Source organism: Nothobranchius furzeri, chromosome 6, assembly GCF_043380555.1.
Source record: "Nothobranchius furzeri strain GRZ-AD chromosome 6, NfurGRZ-RIMD1, whole genome shotgun sequence".
Taxonomy (NCBI): domain Eukaryota; kingdom Metazoa; phylum Chordata; class Actinopteri; order Cyprinodontiformes; family Nothobranchiidae; genus Nothobranchius; species Nothobranchius furzeri.
In genome coordinates, this window is record NC_091746.1 from 79,791,951 (window position 1) to 79,810,916 (window position 18,966).

Below are 18,966 nucleotides of genomic sequence, written 5' to 3' on the forward strand. Positions count from 1 at the left end.
GTTTTGATCGGACGCTGCCAAGCGGTGTTATGGACTAAGGATTATCGCACCTACGACTAGGGAGAGGCTAGCTGACCTATGTGACTTATCTGATGTGCTGGAGGAGTAGGCTGGGAGCGTTTGTTCTGGTGAACCGCCGAAGCAGCGGCCTGTCGGGACCTCAGCGGTACCGTGAGTAAACAGCTGATCGACGCAGCGGTTGCTGCAGCTGCTGTATACTGAATCAGCGATAATCTTAGTTTTTTTTGCTGAGTATATTATGGACGCACATTTTTCTTTTCTGAACTGAACTGAACTGAATTTATCTGAACTGAACTGAATTTATCTGAACGGAACTGAATTTATCTGAACTGAACTGAATTTATCTGAACGGAACTGAATTTATCTGAACGGAACTGAATTTATCTGAACGGAACTGAATTTATCTGAACGGGACTCTCGGACCTTTCCATTAATTTTTATATATGTTGTTGCAAAAGATCTGATTTAATACACCCCCGTTTTTGCCTTTTGCTTATGTGATTATTTGGGTTTGTTTGTTTCAGTCCAGGTTAGGGTGATAAACACTTCAAATTGTTTACATCCTTTGTGTTGTGAAGTGAGTGTGAGTTACAAGGGAAAGTTGTTAATAATTGTATTTATTTCTTATATGTCAGGAGAGAGACCTGGCTGGCACCCCGATTAAATCCCTTAGTTACACCTGCTTCCGTAACAACTTTTAACAACTATCAATGGTGGCTGAAGTTTAAATGCACAAAAGTAAGCCATAAATACAGTTTCCACTATCAAAGTAGTCACACTTTTTTGATCCAAACACTGCTGATCTCTCAACACAAATGATGGGCAGATTAAACGGTTCCTGCCGATGCTTCTCCCACACAACGGGTGTTTGGATCTAACTTCCGCGTTTATTGCTCGGACTGTATAGCAAGATCTCGAAAATCCCGCGCATGCTTATTTGCCCACCTCAGGTCTCCGCACCGGAGCGGAGCCGTTGTAGAGCGGGTACCAAGAAAAATTGAGTTCGGAAGCGAGCGGCTGCGGAAGGCGGGGGCGGACCGGAGCGGAGCGGAGCGGAGGTAGTGGAATTTGGGGGTAAGGCAGATGAGGGTAAAGGATGGGAGTCATGACATATTGGGTGTTTTAAGGTAGAAAGCACTTACTACACTTATTATAGTAATAGTTCTCCAGCATTAGAGGAGATGCAGTTGTTTTTTGCTTGCTGCTATTGTTCTAAAGGACTCAATAAATGAAGAAAAATGCCATGATTGACTCATCATTCACCTCACTCATACATTTCACTGTACTACTGAGTTGTTGGTAATTGGAAAAAGTAGCTTAGGATATTTTTAGAGCTGAGCATGCTTCTAATTCACTACTCGCATTATTTGAACAACATTAGCTAGCCCCTAGCCTTCTTCACCTGATATTAGAGTCAAATAAAAGGATGATGTGGCTTCTTAGGGGTACAAAAAATTGCTTCTAGGTCACTCCTGTTTACTGGCCTTGGTTCTTTAAACTCTGGATCTTTTTGCCGACTTAAGCTGGGCGGACACTGTGCAACTTTTTCACTCGTAGCACTCGGCTTCAGCTCAAACTGTACGACTTCCTCGCAGGGCAGATCTCACGAGTCATGTGCTCACACTGTACGACCCAGTTCTCGGATGCGACCTGACTGCTCACACTGTACGTCTGGTAGCAACACGTTGGTCCTAAAAAATATGCTAAAAATAGCCCTTTTTACACAACACATCAGACTTTTTTGTCTTGTCTTGCCTGTTGTTCTTCGGGAGAGCTGCAGGAGGACACATAGGGATTTATGGGGGTTGGATGAGGAAAACGAAATAAAGAAAGTAAATCTGTGTGTTTTGTGATCAGTTTAGTTTGACATGAACACGACAAACACGCTTTCTTGACAATCTTTGTGGGTAAAAAAAAAAGTGTAGAAATAAAATCGAACAACGTGTGTTATTAGGGAAATAGCGGGCGAGCGGTGTTGATGCATGATTGCGCATGCGCCGTGAGCGGTTCTGATACTTTTTTGGGTCACAGCTGCTCGCAGCGCCGCTTCAACAGTGCGATACCCTCACGAGGGACGAGCAAAATATTAAACACGCCAGAAGTTTGTGCGAGCTCACGATTGCTGATCGGTAGCTGGTCACGTGGTGTTAATCGCCTCTCATAACCCCCTGTATACTACACGACGCTCGGTGCAAAACTCGCCCCGATCTCGTGAATTCTCGCAAGAGTGGAAAATCGGCTCAAAAAAGTGAAAAAGTTGCACAGTGGACGCCCGGCTTTATGTCACATTACAATGCCAGTGCTGCATACTTGGCAACCTTGTTGGCTCACAGATTGATTGACTGCATCCCTCTAGTTTTTTTAAAGGAATCTGACAATCCCAAGAAAGAAATGTGTTTCAAAGTAACCTTCCTTCCAGCATGATTTCGACAGTAGAACATTTTGTGATTATTTCACTGTAAAATACTTACATGTTGCTCCTTTAAATCTTCCATTCACAAGAAAATACAACAAAGAGACTGTGAACTGTGCAGAAAAAAAAAAATAATACATTTTATTTAAAAGCGCCTTTCAGGACACCCAAGGTCACTTTACACAAAACACGTAATAAAATACAATAAAACAATAATAAAACCCAAAGAAGAAAAAACAAAGAGAGAAACAGTTCAATAAAATCAGAGGTTGTAGGCAGATTTAAACATATGTGTTTTGAGTTTTGTTTTGAAAAGGGTAAAACTGTCGATGTTCCTGATGTCTGGGGGAAGTGAGTTCCAGAGTCGAGGAGCAGAGCGGCTGAAAGCTCTGCTCCCCATGGTAGCGAGACGGGCAGAAGGAACCGCAAGATGGATGGAAGAAGAAGATCTGAGTGAACGGGATGGGGTGTGAATACTTATAAGGTCTGAGATATATGGAGGAGAGAGGTTGTGGATTGCTTTGAAGGTATGAAGGAGAATTTTGAAGATGGACCTGAATTTAACTGGGAGCCAGTGAAGCTGCTGGAGAACCGGGGTGATGTGGTGAAAGGAAGGGGTTCTGGTGATAATACGGGCTGCTGAATTCTGGACCATTTGCAGTTTATGAAGGAGTTTGTTGGGGAGACCATAAAGAAGTGAATTGCAATAGTCGATACGGGAGGTGACGAGGCTGTGGACGAGAATGGCGGCAGTGTGAGGGGTCAGTGAGGGACGGAGACGGTTTATGGAACGTAGATGGAAGTATGCTGACCGAATTAAGTTATTAATGTGAGCCTGAAAAGAAAGTGAGCTGTCAAGAATGACACCCAGACTCTTGACGTGAGGTGAGGGGGAGACTATGGCGCGGTCAATAGTTAAAGAAAAGCTGTCAGATGTTGAGAGGGTGGAGTTAGTGCCAACTAGAAGAAGTTCAGTTTTATTGCCGTTGAGTTTGAGGAAATTAGAGGTGAACTATGATTTGATTTCAAAGAGGCAGAGTGTAAGGGAGGATGGTGGGAGAGTTGAGTTGGGCTTACTGGAAATGTAGAGCTGGGTGTCATCCGCAAAGCAGTGAAACTGGATATTGAATTTGCGGAAGATTTTGCCGATAGGGAGGAGATATACTATGAAGAGGAGGGGCCCCAGGACAGAGCCCTGGGGCACACCTGACTTGACTGGGGAGGGTTCTGAGGTAAAGGATTTTAACTGGATGAACTGAGTGCGGCCAGTAAGGTAAGACTGAAACCAGCGGAGGGGGGTGTGAGTGATGCCTAAGGAAGAGAGTCTATTAAGGAGGATGGGATGAGAAATGGTGTCAAAGGCCGCACTCAGATCGAGGAGAATGAGAATAGAGATTAAACCAGAATCAGCAGCAATGAGTAGGTCGTTAGTGATCTTGATGAGAGCTGTTTCTGTGCTGTGGTGGGGACGGAAGCCAGACTGAAACTGTTCATTAAGGTTATTGCGGGTGAGATGGGAATGGAGCTGAGATGCAACAGTTTTCTCTAGGACTTTGGAAATGAAGGGAAGATGGGAAATGGGACGGAGGTTATTGAAATCATTGGGATCTAAACCAGGTTTTTTTAGAATAGGGCTGACTGAAGCGGATTTGAATAGGGATGGGACCGTACCAGAGGATAGTGAGGAATGAATAATGGCTGTTATAAAAGGGAGCAGAGAAGAAAGGCACGATTTAACTAAAACTGTTGGAATAGGGTCCAGTTGACAGGTGGAAGGTTTGGATTTGGTGATGTAATCTAATATTTCTGAGGGATGGGGAAGTTCAAAGGAGGAGAACTGAATGGAGGCTTCAAATAAATCAGGAGAGGGAGGGGAGGAATGAGGTAAAGAGAGATGGATTCTATTGACCTTATCATTAAAAAACTGAAGGAGAGAGTTACAGATTTCTGAAGAGTAAAGATGGATGGGTAAGGAGTCGGGAGGCTGAAAAATGCTGTTCATGATGGAAAATAATGTTTTAGTGTTGCTGGAGTTGGACGAGATGAGACCGGAGTAATACTGAGATTTGGCGTGGGAGATGGAGTCCTTGTAGAGAGAAATCTGAGCAGAATATAAGTCTTTATGGATGGAGAGACCGGTTTTCTTGTAGAGTCTTTCAAGCCTCCGGTTAGTAGCTTTCAAGGAGCGAAGGGCAGGGGTGAACCATGGAGCAGACCGAGTAAAATATACAGAGCGGGATTTGATGGGAGCAAATGAATTAAGGATAGAAACCAGACCGTTATTGTACTGAATGACAAGATCATCGGGAGTAGTAGTAAATAAGTTTCATTTGGAGTAAAATGGTGTCTTTAGCAGCATTCCTCTGTACAAGTTACTATTCATCCCAATGCTTTGCTGTACGTCTGTTCCACTGAGCCTGACACAAAAATCTTCTCACTCCAAAAAAGAAGTAATTTAATCCAAGTACATTTACATTTAAAACAAACCGTTGAATCCGCCTGAATGAACACTTTAAACTAAAACGTAAAAGCAAATCAATACAATTAAGCAACATCAGGAAAGGCTGACCCGATTTCATCAGGCGGCTTGTTCCACTAATGTGTAGCGCTGATTAGGAACACTTTTATCACAGCTGGTCTTCCGATGCAGCTCTTCTGCTGACAATATCATCCCAAGGTTCATTACACTTATATTACAATTAGAAGCCATACTAACATAATACACCTTAAAGATCCCTGAAGTAAAAATAGAAGCGGTGTGATGAGACTACTAATGAGTTTCCTGGCAGCTGAGATTTGTCCAAACTGAAGGAGATTAGTGTTTTTTGTTTTAAAGATCCCACTTCTCTTCACATCTCACCCAGTTTCAGCTGACTCCTGTCCCCCCGCAGAGATCAAAGCAATGGGATGGATATTTCCTAGAGTAAAGATGCCTAACCAAGCTTTGTTGTTGTGCTGATTAAAACAAAATTTATGCAACACCAAGATAGATGCTTCAACACTGGATGGCATAAGTAATTACTACAATCTCTGCAGAGAAAATGGGACATTAATCATTTCACATAAGGACTTTGGAAGTGAACTCAGCACACTAGAATCTGGACAACTAAAGGGAAATTCTCAAGGATGAAGTCCTTCGTCTGAGCTGATCACATCCAGCAGCAGGATTCATACAAGTGTGTGCAGTGTAGCAGAATTATGCACATTTCTGCATGTGGTGCAGCAGCATTAGTCTAAAAAATACTCCAAATGGGCAGATACTAATAGAAAAATAAGTATATTTATATTTTTATTTACTTTAGAAGGCAGAGCGTTGTCATGCAAAGTTGTCATTTACAAACTAATGATGAATACCTTATAATGCAGTGGTTACATTCAGTTTGGGTCCTGAGCAGCATCTCAGCTGTAGTGATATTTGGTGATTACTATTGTGAATATGTCTATGGTCTTGACATTTTTCAAATTATTTTAATGTTCATAAAATGAATTCATGGATGGATGGATAAAATGAATTTGATAGACTAACTTAACTCTTAACACACACATCCTGTGCTGGCCATTACATCCGTCTGTCGACAGAACGTAAGTTTTTTTTTTTAAGTGTTTTGTTCCCAAGCAGAAGTAATTTGTCAGGATTTCCACTCTGGTACAAGTGGGAGGTTAAAAGCAGTCATCTGTGACATGAAGGTAACATTCTCAACTGTGGCATGAAATCAACCACTTTATGCCTGCAACCTGGAGAAATGCCGCTTACATTAGGGTCAGTAGGGTCGGGAGGATAGCGTCAGTTCGGACTCATACGATGTAGTTTCGAAGGAGTTCTCAGGAATTCGGAAATCCCCGAGCACATGGGCGGCATTTAAGACTGGCGGGAAAGTCCGTGGTGTCCTTAAAAAGATAAACAAAGGCGGGCGTGAGCTGTGTTGCTTTTGGAGACTCTGAACCACATTGTTGTGATTATGTCAACGAATAATTTGTAAGCTTTTACTTACTTTTTGGATTCTTCAATAAAATTCGTAAATATGGAAATATTTACCGATTTTATTACGTAATTAGGATATCCGGAGATGTGCCTCGGGGCACCACCCCTTTAACAAGGGAACAATGAATCCACACCTCTTATCAATCTTGTCTAAGCTTTCCGTGAAATCGTAACGAGCTGCAGTTAATTTATATCAACACAAACAAATCACCTGAGACAAAATCTTAATTGGCAATGACCTTTATTACCTAATATATTCCCTTCAGCTCCTTCTAAAGTGTTTAGCCAATCAACATCAACCAACTTATTTTATGAAACAAATAACAAGTAATTATGAAATAATAATGATAATGTGAAATAATGGTCTGATAGGTGGGGTAACAAGATGGATGTAGTTGAAAACCCAAAATGGCTGACTCCTGGGATCAAACCACTTGTGGAATGCGTGTGTGTGTGTGTGTGTGTGTGTGTGTGTGTGTGTGTGTGTGTGTGTGTGTGTGTGTGTGTGTTCAACTTTCAACAGTGATGTGAGCAAACTTTCATGCACAGTAAAACTTAAACTTCAAAACCGCTTCACAAAGATCAATAAACAAAACAAAAGATCACTTAAAGGCAAATTAAATATCTAAATATTTGTTTTATGCTGTGGCCACAGCTCAAAACCTTAGATATTACAATGAAAGAAACAAAACGGCTTACTCGTAAGATGATCCGATGGCGTTTTTGGTACGGAGGAGAGCCCGGAGCTACTTTAAAGCAAATCGCGTGGTTTGATTGCTTGTTCTGAACTATGTTAGAGAGAAGCGGAAGAGAAAGAGAGAGAGAAAAAACTTTGAATGAACGAACAGCGAGGCGTCCCTCAGTGTTCAATCGGCGTTCTCCGTTGCTTCCAGTAGCTCGGTGTTCCGTCCACTTCAGCAGCTAGGCCTCGTGCACATGCTGTCCGGAGCCGTAGCAAACGAGAGCGTCTTCACGCCAGTTGAACTAGAACAAAAGACAGATAAGTTTCGTTCTGTCTCCCTTTTATAGACTCGGCTGTCCGGCGGGCTGGACTCTGTGGGTTCCTAGGTTCGGCTCCGCTTTGGTGACGTCATCACGCTGCTTCCGGGTGCAAAGGCTCATGGGACATGAAGTTGTTGCGGGCGCTGATTTTTAATATCTGCTTTTTCAGAGCGCAGATGACACAGTCTTTTGGAGAAATTACTGCATAGTAATTTCCTCATGAGTGCAGACCCTCAACAACATTATTTTATTAATTTGCTCCCGGTTCTCTCATATCCGTGCGTGTCCTCACACACTTGCTGCTCTCTCCTCCCATTGAGCAGTTGTGGGGAAAACTACATGCAGAGATGTTTGCTGCTCAGAGGACACACACGGCTCTCTTTTCCTTTCCCACTGAGTGGGAGCTTCGCTCTACAAACAGAGAAGTTTACTCAACAGTATCCAGGATGAAAATGAATTGCGCATGCGGGAACCCATCGCTGGCTGATTCTACTCGCCAATTGGAGGTGGAAGGTGTGATTTTCAGCGGTAGAAAGGCCTGATGACACATCTAGGCTTTTGAAGGATTTCTGAAAATGTGCAGCTGAGACCGGAAGATGCTAAATGGGTTTGGGGTATTTTTCATGAGTAAATAAAAATATCACATGGTAAAAAGCTCCAAAAAGTGAATTTTTCATGATAGGAATAAATGACCAAATTAAAAAAAAAAAAAAACTAAAACTAAAAATTATATATATATATATATATATATATATATATATATATATATATATATATATATAGCAGGGCTGCAACGATTCATCGACGTTGTCGACAAATATCGACAATGGAAATAGCCGACAATGAATGTCATTGTGGACGTTGTCGCCAGATGTGTTTTTTTCCGACCGAGTGAGGTATCTCACTTCATTACAATCTCTGCCGAGAGTGGCACATGGGCAATAGCTTCTCTGCTGAGTGTCAACTAGCAGAAATGGCGGCATCCGACACAGCAGCTACGCATACCAAAACATCTCAAGTTTGGCAGCATTTTAGCCTGGATTCGGTGAATAAAAAGTTCTACCTGCATTATTTGCAAAGCAGTCCTTGTGTATCACGGCAGCACCTCGAAGATGCACTATCACTTAAAGATAAAGCACGTCGGACAGTTGAATGAAACAGAGTCTGACTCACCTCGGTAAGATTTAAATAACACGAAAACTAATACGTTTTGTTTTGGGTGTACATTGTAGATCTTTCAAACATGTTTTCGCTTTTAAAACAGAGAGATTTAATGTTATGCCCGACCGTGCCTGACAAATTTATTTTTATTTTATTCATGCATTTATGTCTATACTGACTGGGCACTGTGCCTCATTGGTGTTAGACAGGGCCTTTTTATTTACTGTTAGTATGAAATGTCTTATCTGCAGCAAAGTTCAATAAAATATGCATTTTCCATTGAAGTACCCATCTTTCTTGCGTTTATAATTTTTCACACAATTAAAGCAATCTCATGCTAAATTTAAGAAAAATTTAATAATTATCCGATTAGTTGACTAATCATTTCAATAGTCGGTGACTAGTCAACTATTAAAATAGTTGTTAGTTGCAGCCCTAATATACATATATATATACATATATATATACATATATATATATATATATATATGTATGAATGTAATATATACTATATATATATATATATATATATATATATATATATATATATGTATATATATATATATACGTATGAATGTAATAAATACTAAATATATATATATATATATATATATATGTATGAATGTAATAAATACTAAATATATTTTTATTAAAATTACATTGTAATAAAAAAGAGGTCTAGGTAGAGGTCTGTCGGTCCAGACTAAATATGCAGAGCGCACAAAGTGACCCGTGGCTATGAGAGGAAACACTTTTCAAAGGTTTTCCTTGCAGCCCTTGACCAGCTAATCGATGTCTATTATAGAGCTAGCTGATTAATTAGTGGTCATCAGCAGGACACTTTCAAAACTGACCAGTTGTTGAACGAATTTCAAACACCCTTAGAGTGAAAACTGTATTTTTTCTGAGTGGAACAAAGTTGTGTTGATTGAGAATAAGACGCTTTGTCCATCTAATTCCTGAATTATCGTCTTTGTGCTCACAGTTTTAAAAAATTATCCTTAAGTTCTTGATTGATGCACCTCTGCATGGTTTGTTCTCCGTTTGGACAAATGAGACACAAACAGGTAATAAATTTGCAAAACAACACTGAGTTAATTGGCAAAAGCTGTGATTGATGAAATAATCTGAAAGCTAAAAGCACGCAAAGAGCAGCTATTATTTAAAACACATTTTTTAATTAGCTTTTGGGCTGAAAACAAAAGGTTTCTTGACAGTCAGTTGAATTCCTGTGTTTCTTTGTGATTCAGTTTACAGAGATAAATAATTTTTATCACCAAACCTGTGTTTTGCCAGTTTTATAAACGTGTTATCTTGTTAGGTGAAGCGTGGCAGAGTTTCCTCAGGCTGATCACTGATTAGTTCAGTTCTGAGCCTGCAGGAACACAACTCTCTAATCATCATGTAGTTTGTCTCAAATTTAAAATATGAAATGAAAACAGCAGCACACACATCTTCAGAAACTGTTCTTTTTTTGATTGGTTATTGATCACACTCTCTGAAAATCATTCTCTATCACAATTTAACAGACTTGTCATAAATCTGGTGGATAAAAGTGTTGGCTGGTGGCATCATTGAGAACATTCTTTATTGCAAGATGAAAAATTTAGAAACACAGTGTTTTTAAAAAAATTTAAAAATATAAATCAATATAATGTTAAAGCTGAGAATAACGTGTTGTAGCTCACTTTTCTCTTATCCTTATGAGTACTGACTTATTACTGGTTCCATGCACAGCTTCTCATTTAGCATCACTATTTTATGTAGTCATAGTTAGACATGGGCTGCGCAGTGGCTCAGTGGTTAGAGCTGTTGCCTTGAAGCGAGAAGGTCCTGGGTTCGATTCCCGGCCTGGGATCTTTCTGCATGGAGTCTGCATAGAGTCTATGCACCCCTGTGCATGCGTGGGTTCTCTCCGGGTACTCCGGCTTCCTCCCACCGTCCAAAAACATGACTGTTAGGTTAATTGGTCTGTCTAAATTGTCCTTAGGTGTGAGTGTGTGTGCATGGTTGTTTGTCCTGTGTGTCTCTGTGTTGCCCTGCGAGTAGGGTGTACCCCGCCTACTTGCCCGTTGACTGCTGGAGATAGGCACCAGCCCCCCCACCACCACCCCCTGCGACCCTGCGTGGACAAAGCGGGTTCAGAAGACGGCTGGCTGGCTGGCATAGTTAGACATGTTTTTGTTTGATTAAAAGGCTTTAACAGACACAGATGGATAACCCTGAATAGGAACTCCCATTAGTACGCTGTTGTTTGATCTGATTGTTCAGTTAAATCTCTCATTAACATGGATTTGAGCCATTTTTACATTCAGTGCAGTTACATCCGATTACATGCGATCCAGGTCGATCTTATGGTGATAGTTTTTCTCCAACACATTTTCTGTACGCGCGGGTGTAAATCGCGGGAAATGCAGCAGGAGGGGGACGTAGGGGGAAAAACATCACTGCTAGCAGGGGGGTGGCCCAACACAGCCTCAGTGGCAATAATAATGATGATGGCTGGGTTAGTTTGGGAGCAGAGGAACAGTATTCCAAGTGGATCAGGCATTTTGATGAGCCAGCTGGACACTGAGGAGACAGGGATCGGTCAAATTCAGAACACATTGATTTTCTGTCAGTTTTTTTGGATGAGGAATTCTGGACCCTCATCACAAATTAAACTAACCGATATGCTCACCAGTATTTAGAGAGGGAGGAACTGAAATCTAGCCCCAGAAAAACCTGAGATTGAGGATATATATATATATATATATATATATATATATATATATATATATATATATATATATATATATATATATATATATATATAACAATTATAAACAAAATAAACCAAAGAAGGGATGAGTGAAATGTGTTCATGACACTGAAGCACTGAAGTGTTCTTGATTGATACGCAGTAAACATAACAAAATACCAATAAAGTAATAAATATTATATGTATATACATACATAGTTATATATGTCTACATAGGAATATGTATATATGTATCATAAACAATAACAACACTAAGAAAATAAGACAAAAACATAAAAAAACAACAAAAATCTGCAAATGTGATGCAATCAAATATGGCTGCCACCTAATGACATCATAACATGCAAATTATGTGAGTGAATTTGTTCCTATCACAAAACTTGGCTCGTACTGAAGATTTTTCTAATTTACAATATTCCTCTATCTCTAACCAGATTTAAGCTACAAGCTCTTAAAATAGGGATATAAAAAATTCATATTTTACTGAAAAAACTATGGCGCCTAAAGGGTTAAGACAAAGTCCGGTCATCTGAAGCGCATGCAAATGCATCGACTGACTGCTGTTCTGTATCACTTTCAAAATGCAATTTTTACTGTTGATCTTCTGTTGAATCAATTTTTCTGCAGTCTGGTGTATTTCGGATCACCACTCATGAAGCACATAGCATATACATATTGCACCTTTAAACTGGCGTAGTTATGAACATGATGAATATAACCAGTATAAGTTCTGTGGAGACACGTTTGTAACGCAATGCTGACTTTTGAGGATAAAGGCTAGACTGCCACGAGTGCATTCAGAGTTAAAAACCAAACACTGTCAAACTCAAAAACCCTGCAGACACGGTCGGTTTTCAGAGCTGCTGCTTGTCCAGTCGCATCGACAGTTAGTGACAATCACAAAGGTTGTGTTGGGTTGAATTAAGGTTTTCTTCTCTGAAATGTTGATGCAGTGTTACCTGATGCACGAGCACACACATGAAAGGGAATTTTTCGTGGTCAGTGCGATTGGTTGGAGTCGTACTCACGTCTACCAGTTGTTTCAGGTGCAGCTCAGACTACAGTAGTTAAATGTTACTGGCCATAGAAATGTTTAACTTTTTGACATTTTTAAAGGCCATTAGGGTGTTTGGGGTTTTATAACTAATCCTATGCTTTTTTATTTGCAAAAAAAGAAAAAAAAACTACATCTTAAATAACTCCAGGGTTTATATCAAATTAAATTGTTCCAATCAATGCAGATAATTAGATGGTGTAATGAAGTTTGTCTTTTGTTTTTATTGAGTATGTCACCACAGAGGACCCTACCTTTTCACTTGGTTGATTATCAGCAGCATAGACCTAATAGATTTTTGTGAAACATGGAGTACACAAAAGCTGTGGTGTTCTGGCATTCCCTTCCATTAGAAAAGAAATGCTTTTTAGTGGCAGTGATTGTACTAACAGACACAGAAGCTGCAATCCAGATCCCAAAGGCTCAGAAACAAAGAGCTACTGTAAGTCATTTCCTGCCTTACTATTTAAACGCCTTCCAGTTCAGGCCGCCAAGGATTCAAAGAGTCTGTGCTTTCTTCCTTAGACAAAAACATGTTAGAAAATCAAATTTCATTGAATGCTCCCAATTAAATTTAAAACAAAGTTAAATAATTAAAGTAAAATGAAAAGCTTGAAACTGGCAGAAAAATGCACCTCATGCAGCTAAAAGCATGTTCACAGTCTGATTTTGTATCACAAAGCTGAAGAGCCCCATGACAGGCTGCCCTTCAGGCATGCTTACCTTCCTTTTTGCCCTGAGCTGTCCGTGATAATTATCAGATGAATCTCCGGGAATCTCTCCGCCCCACAGCGTTACTCCCACGATGGTGTAGGTGATGCCCATCACCACAAGGGGCAGCACATAAACCAGAGCTGTAACCATGATGTGATACCTGAGGGGGGAGGCAGAGGAAATGGCTGTAAACAAGCAAACAAATCTCAGGTTATTATTGTCATAATGTTTACAGCTGTCCTTGACTGAACACTAGAGTGTGATGAAGGTATGAATTGTGTAGGAGCTGAGGCGAGCCCAGCTCCCCCAAAAAGATGATGGACACTCCCAAAAGCCCTCAAGTAAAACACCAAGGGGGAGCAATAAAAATGGTCCATTTGCAATTTATATCACATTATTTATATGGACTCTCAGCCTTCCGGGACAACCCAAAATTTGACCTCTACTATTTTCAACCATTAATCAATCAAAATCAGCTCACTTCAACGTTCCAGACACCCCACGCGTACTCTGATAGAGATCGGTTAAACGCCTGATATCAAACACATCTCACACCAGCGGTGCTCTGTTGCAAAATGCACGAGTGTGTAACGAGTAGAGGACCCAGGTAGACGTGGAAGTGCAGCAATTCGGTGAGACAGACAACCTGATGGTCTAATCGTTGGTTTCTGACCGAGCCGTGTTACTGGCCCACGGTTTTTAAACAAATGCGAGTGAACCACTTTTTTTTTATTTATTTCTTACTTTATTTTTTAATCTCCACAAAATGTTTATAGCTGTACTGTTTTAGAACGTTTTTAAGAGGCAAATATTGTTTTAAAGTAGCTTATTTTGCAGATATGGTGTAGCTTTAATAATAAACTGTTGTAAAAGTGGCTGAAGACTTGATTACTTGTAGTTTTTAAACAGCAATAGTTTGTTTTAGATTGACATTGAGCCTGTGCCCCGTGTGTCTGTAAATCTGTTCTTGTGTTTTACTGATTTATAGTTACTATGGCGATCCTGTTAAACCAGTAGCAGCAGCATTAACATTTCTGTTTTTCTGGGTTCTCTTTTTATGGTTCCAACATTAAATCGTACGTCACAGGACAAAGCCGCTTTTGTTTTAAATATATTATTACTGAGAGTTTGATGCCACTCATATGGTAATCAAGTAACATGACCACAATAACTACAGAGGACATTACAGAACATTTAAAACACTTTTGTGAAGAGAAGAAAATGTTCTTTCCACAGAAACATTTTCCCAAAGGAGCATTTTCTCACATGAAGGGGTCGTTGGCCATGCGAGGCCAGGCCACGTAGCAGACGGTCCTGCGTTGTAGAGCTCGGGTGGTGGAGAAATAACACAGAGGAAACGCCAAAATCACTGCCAGGCTCCAGATACAGACGATGACCCCCGTGGTGACCTTTGCTGAGAGGCGAGGCTTCAGAGGGTGGATGATGGCCATGTATCTGCCAGAGAGACGGAAGCAGATTGAATGAGTTTTTTGATTAGATTAACCAAACTGGTAAATAGTAACTGATTAATGGATTTGATCTTGTTTTCCTTTTATTAAATTGAATGAATCATCGACCCGGACGGAGGAAAATTACATTATTACAGTTTAAATTACTAAAAAAATTAGTCATCACTCAGCAGTCACCTTTTTAAGCAGCTGCTGTGGGTGGGAATTACCTTCTGTGGCGATCTGTACTGCAGCAGGTTGAAGAGGATAAAGAAACTTCACAGTTTGTGTAAACTTTGGAGAGGTTATTCCATCATTTCAAAAACCTGCGCAGCATTCTTCTTTTCTGTTTGCTCTTTGGATCCAAGACTGGCTCCAGACTTCTCTACAAATCTGGTTTAGACCAGAAAATAAGGATTTATAATTTCATTTTGCAGTTTGGTTTAGATTATGTGAGCAGGTAGACAAAATGATTTTGGTTTGAGATGTTTAAATATAGTATTTAGTGCAATTTGAACATCAAAGTCAGAAAAATCTTCGAGTTATCAAATAAAAAGCCTAAAAATCATTGCTGAAAGTGATTTTTTTAAAGCTTCTATGGGTAAAGGTAAGAATTATGTACAATTTTCTTACTCTGGTAATAACCTTAAAGAGCAAGTCACCCCCAAATCACATTTTTTTTGCTGATAAACTATATAAAGGAGTGTCTAATCATGCTACAGACACGTGTCGTCAATAATTTGGCAGTTCAGTGCATCTTGGTTAAAATTCAAATATTCTGCCTAAAACTGTCAGTGTTGCACCGTCGTCAGGGAAAAATTCTGCACTGTATTTGAATTTAAATCTGCCACCGCTATTGGCTAAGAGGTATGCTATGATGTCATCTGGTATATTACGATGTCATAATGCCATTGTGAGCCTCTGTGTGTGTGTATTTGTTAGCGGCTCTGCCCTCTCGGTCTGCCAAGCAACAGCATTTGTTGCATTTTTCAAACATGAAGTGGGAGTGAAGTAAGTTTCTTGTTGGGGGTGACTTGCTCTTTAATTATTTGAAGAATTGTTCAGCTCAGGTGGTGATTCTCAAACAAGCTCTGCAGAAAAATCACATATAATTTTGAGTAGAGCCACATGCTGGACCGGTGATGTCTGTTTGCCAAAGAAATTGATGAATGATTCATACCACAACCCAGGGATCTTTTTTCTTGGACACCACTGTGAAATATTGAAAACTGGTGGGAGAGTAGCATTTCCACAAACTGATGCATGATTATAAAATGGTGACCACAACAGTTCTGAGCTGATAATTCAATCATTGTATGAAATAAGGACCTCTTGGAGACTAGTCACGAAGATCCATCTACATGTAGTCCCAAAACATGACCAAAAACACACCGGGTCTTTGTTAGACATTCTTTTAGAGGAATCCCACAATGATGTAGCAGATGTGAAGCCACTGAACGATATTTTATGGAGTATGGCTTAAAAAAGGCAATGGTATAACATCAACCATACTTCTGTAGTACTCGGATAAAAGCACATTCACACAGGTCTCCGTCTGAACTCAGAATGACCACAGAGATATTTACAGACAAGAACCAATTCAATCTTTCTTTTTCCTTTTTTTTTCTCAGTGGAGAAAAACTCAGACCGGATATTGATTGCTGCAAAGTAAACGTTGTATCACCACAAGGTAAGAAGCTAACAGAGATTTTCGTGGGTGAAGCTTGCACAGCAAATAGGCTAACTGTGTGAACTAAATGTCAACTCATCCCTCAGATACGCCAAAGAAAACGCAGAGTTTCAAACATCCCAGTCCCACAAGACATCCTTGCTATCAATACTATTAAATGCATTCCATTTACAGCACAACTACGGCTCTAAAGCTCTCATATTATTGTAGTTTGTCTCTATCGTGACCCGATGACAAAACCTTAAAGAGCAAGTTACCTCTAAATCAACTTATTTTGCTAATAAACTGTGTGTGTGTGTGTGTGTGTGTGTGTGTGTGTGTGTGTGTGTGTGTGTGTGTGTGTGTGTGTGTGTGTGTGTGCGTTAGCAGCTCATTTCTCTGAAGGAGAAATTCTCAGAGTGCATAGGGATGGGGGGGGGGGTGAGGGGGGTGCAGTCAGTCACTGCCTCAGTGCCCCTCTAGATCCACCGAGCAATGCCTTCTTTGGGCGCATCTTTCTAACAGGAAGTGTAGGTGGAGTAAGACTCTTGTCAGGGGGTGACTGACACTTTAAAAGGTACTTTACTCATATTTTAATACATTTGCAGTGGTCTCTAGTAGGAATGAAAGCCTTGTAAGTCGTACTTTGGGGAATACAAACTCTGCTGTGCCTGTTTCAGCACGGAAAACTCAGCTGGAGGAAAAAGTAGCTTTAGATTTGGAATCTCATTTCCTGATATTTAGACATCTCGCCTCGGACCGGTTAACAGCAACGCGACTCTACCACTGCCTCTGTTTGCTCTGCAACATTGATGCTTTATCTACACAAATAACAAAAGCCTGGAGGAGTTCTGCTGCTTGCAGTTTGCATATATTTGTGCGTGTATTTGGAGCAACTTAGTTACCAGAAGTGCTCGTTGATCTGGTACCGGTTTGTCCGTTTCAAGCTGTGTGATGAATAAGAATGGTAATTTGGTATCTCCAGTGGGGGATATGTGGTTAGCGCATCTGAAAATTGACTTGCAAAAATGTGCCCCACCTAAAAAGAAATAAAACATTCAGAAGCCGCCACTGTTTTTTGCTTGAGGACTTATAAATCATACCGCATCCACCCACTAGGGGCCTCACTCAACCTTTGTGACTTCAGCTTCCATGTTACATCTCTTTCTTTAGTTCTGTGTCTTTAGCTTGCTTATTTCATGTCTGCTGTTTTAAGAGGGTGCTCCTTCAATGAGTTCACCAAAAAACACGGTGGTAGAGTCATGGTCTGGGATGGAGAAGGTTAACCAGAATGACTTCCCAGCACCGATGGAATAACACCAGCGAATTAAAGGAAAAATGTTTGCTCATGTCTGTATCGCGTTGACCTGAAAATAAATTGGGCCATGTTGAAAGATCCATATGACTTGGCACCCAAGTGTTTCCACCAAGTACGAATAAAGTTAATGTTTTGGAACGGCCGGGTAAAATTCCTGACCTAAATCCGATGTAAAGGTTGTGGGAGGAACTGAAGCGAGCAGTGCACAACAGTTGGAGTTGTTCTGCACGAGCGAATACAGATGCACACGGCTGATAATCCCTTTGCAACCATCTTTACTTTTTGCTTGTTTATACATGAGAGTTCACAGAGAGACACAAATGGTCACTTACTTTTACACGTCGGTTTTTTTAATGTTTAGGTTTGTCCATTGGAGCAACCAGAACACTGTCCATGGACAACACGCTTAAACTTGCACAGCGCAAAACAAAACTCCATTAATAAAAACGTGTGTGTGGTTTTAGATTTCTAGTTTAAGGCACAAGCTGAAACGTGCCCATCCTACAGACAGAAATCACCGCTGAGAATAAGAGAGAAGGACAAATTCAGATGATCACGAACTGTGGCCTCTGCCATTTCCAGACATTAGAGTGGAGACAGCATCATGCGGAGGTTACGAAAAGCACCACTGCAGGTTACGTCAGCATCGTGGAGGTTGTGGCAATGTTCTCTTTCACAATGTTCTTTTTCACTGTACAGAGTTTACAAGATTGAAGGGTGGCCAGAGGCCAGAAATACTAATGCATGGAAGTCGCTGTCAAAATAAAGCAATGCATTATTCTTTTTGTGTGTCAAGGAGAACCTCTGGAGAAAGAAGATACCTTGTGATTCACCGCTAACCACTGTGACACTCACAAACACAGCTTTTCTCTCTGCATTTACATATGTGTGTGTGAGTGTGTGTGTGTGTGTGTGTGTGTGTAGCCTGAGGTTGCTAACTTTATTGGTTTAAACCCTCATTAGCTCATTATTGTAATTGGGGGACGTATCAAGGTTGACAGATCTAAGCCAAGCCAGATGAGAAACAGTCAAAGCAAAAATAGAATCTGTGAAAGAGCATAAAGGATGAGTGCATGTGACAGAAACCAAAAGAGCCAGAGCGTGAAAAAGGAAGACAAGGGGGCATCTTTCAAACTACTCACTCACAAAACAATTGATGCAGTGCATCTAAAGTTAAAGTAAGTAAAGTAAATAGGTCTTTCTTCCACATACTGCACCCCACTAAGCAAAAACAGGTTAGGACATCAAAGAAAGGAGATTACAAGAAACCAGCCAAGTAATTAAATTTGAACTGAAGGTTAAATGGGCCATGTTTGGCAGAAATAGAACAAAACCTTTGTTTAGCTGATTTCCACTAAAATGAATTAATACATGTGTTTATTTAATGGTTAATGAACTATTTCAGTGCAAAAGCTTGCATGAT

At 40.4% G+C, this 18,966-nt stretch overlaps 1 protein-coding gene across 1 annotated transcript in view; it reads right to left on the bottom strand.

Moving 5' to 3' along the window:
• tacr3a (tachykinin receptor 3a) overlaps window positions 1-18,966 on the bottom strand; it is a 58,175-nt gene that overhangs the window by 38,136 nt on the left and 1,073 nt on the right. The window contains exons 2-3 of the mRNA XM_015943658.3: window positions 14,375-14,563; window positions 13,118-13,268 (exon numbers count right to left, since the gene is read on the bottom strand). Of these exons, the coding sequence (XP_015799144.1) occupies window positions 13,118-13,268; window positions 14,375-14,563 (340 nt within the window). The remainder of the gene's footprint in view (window positions 1-13,117; window positions 13,269-14,374; window positions 14,564-18,966) is intronic.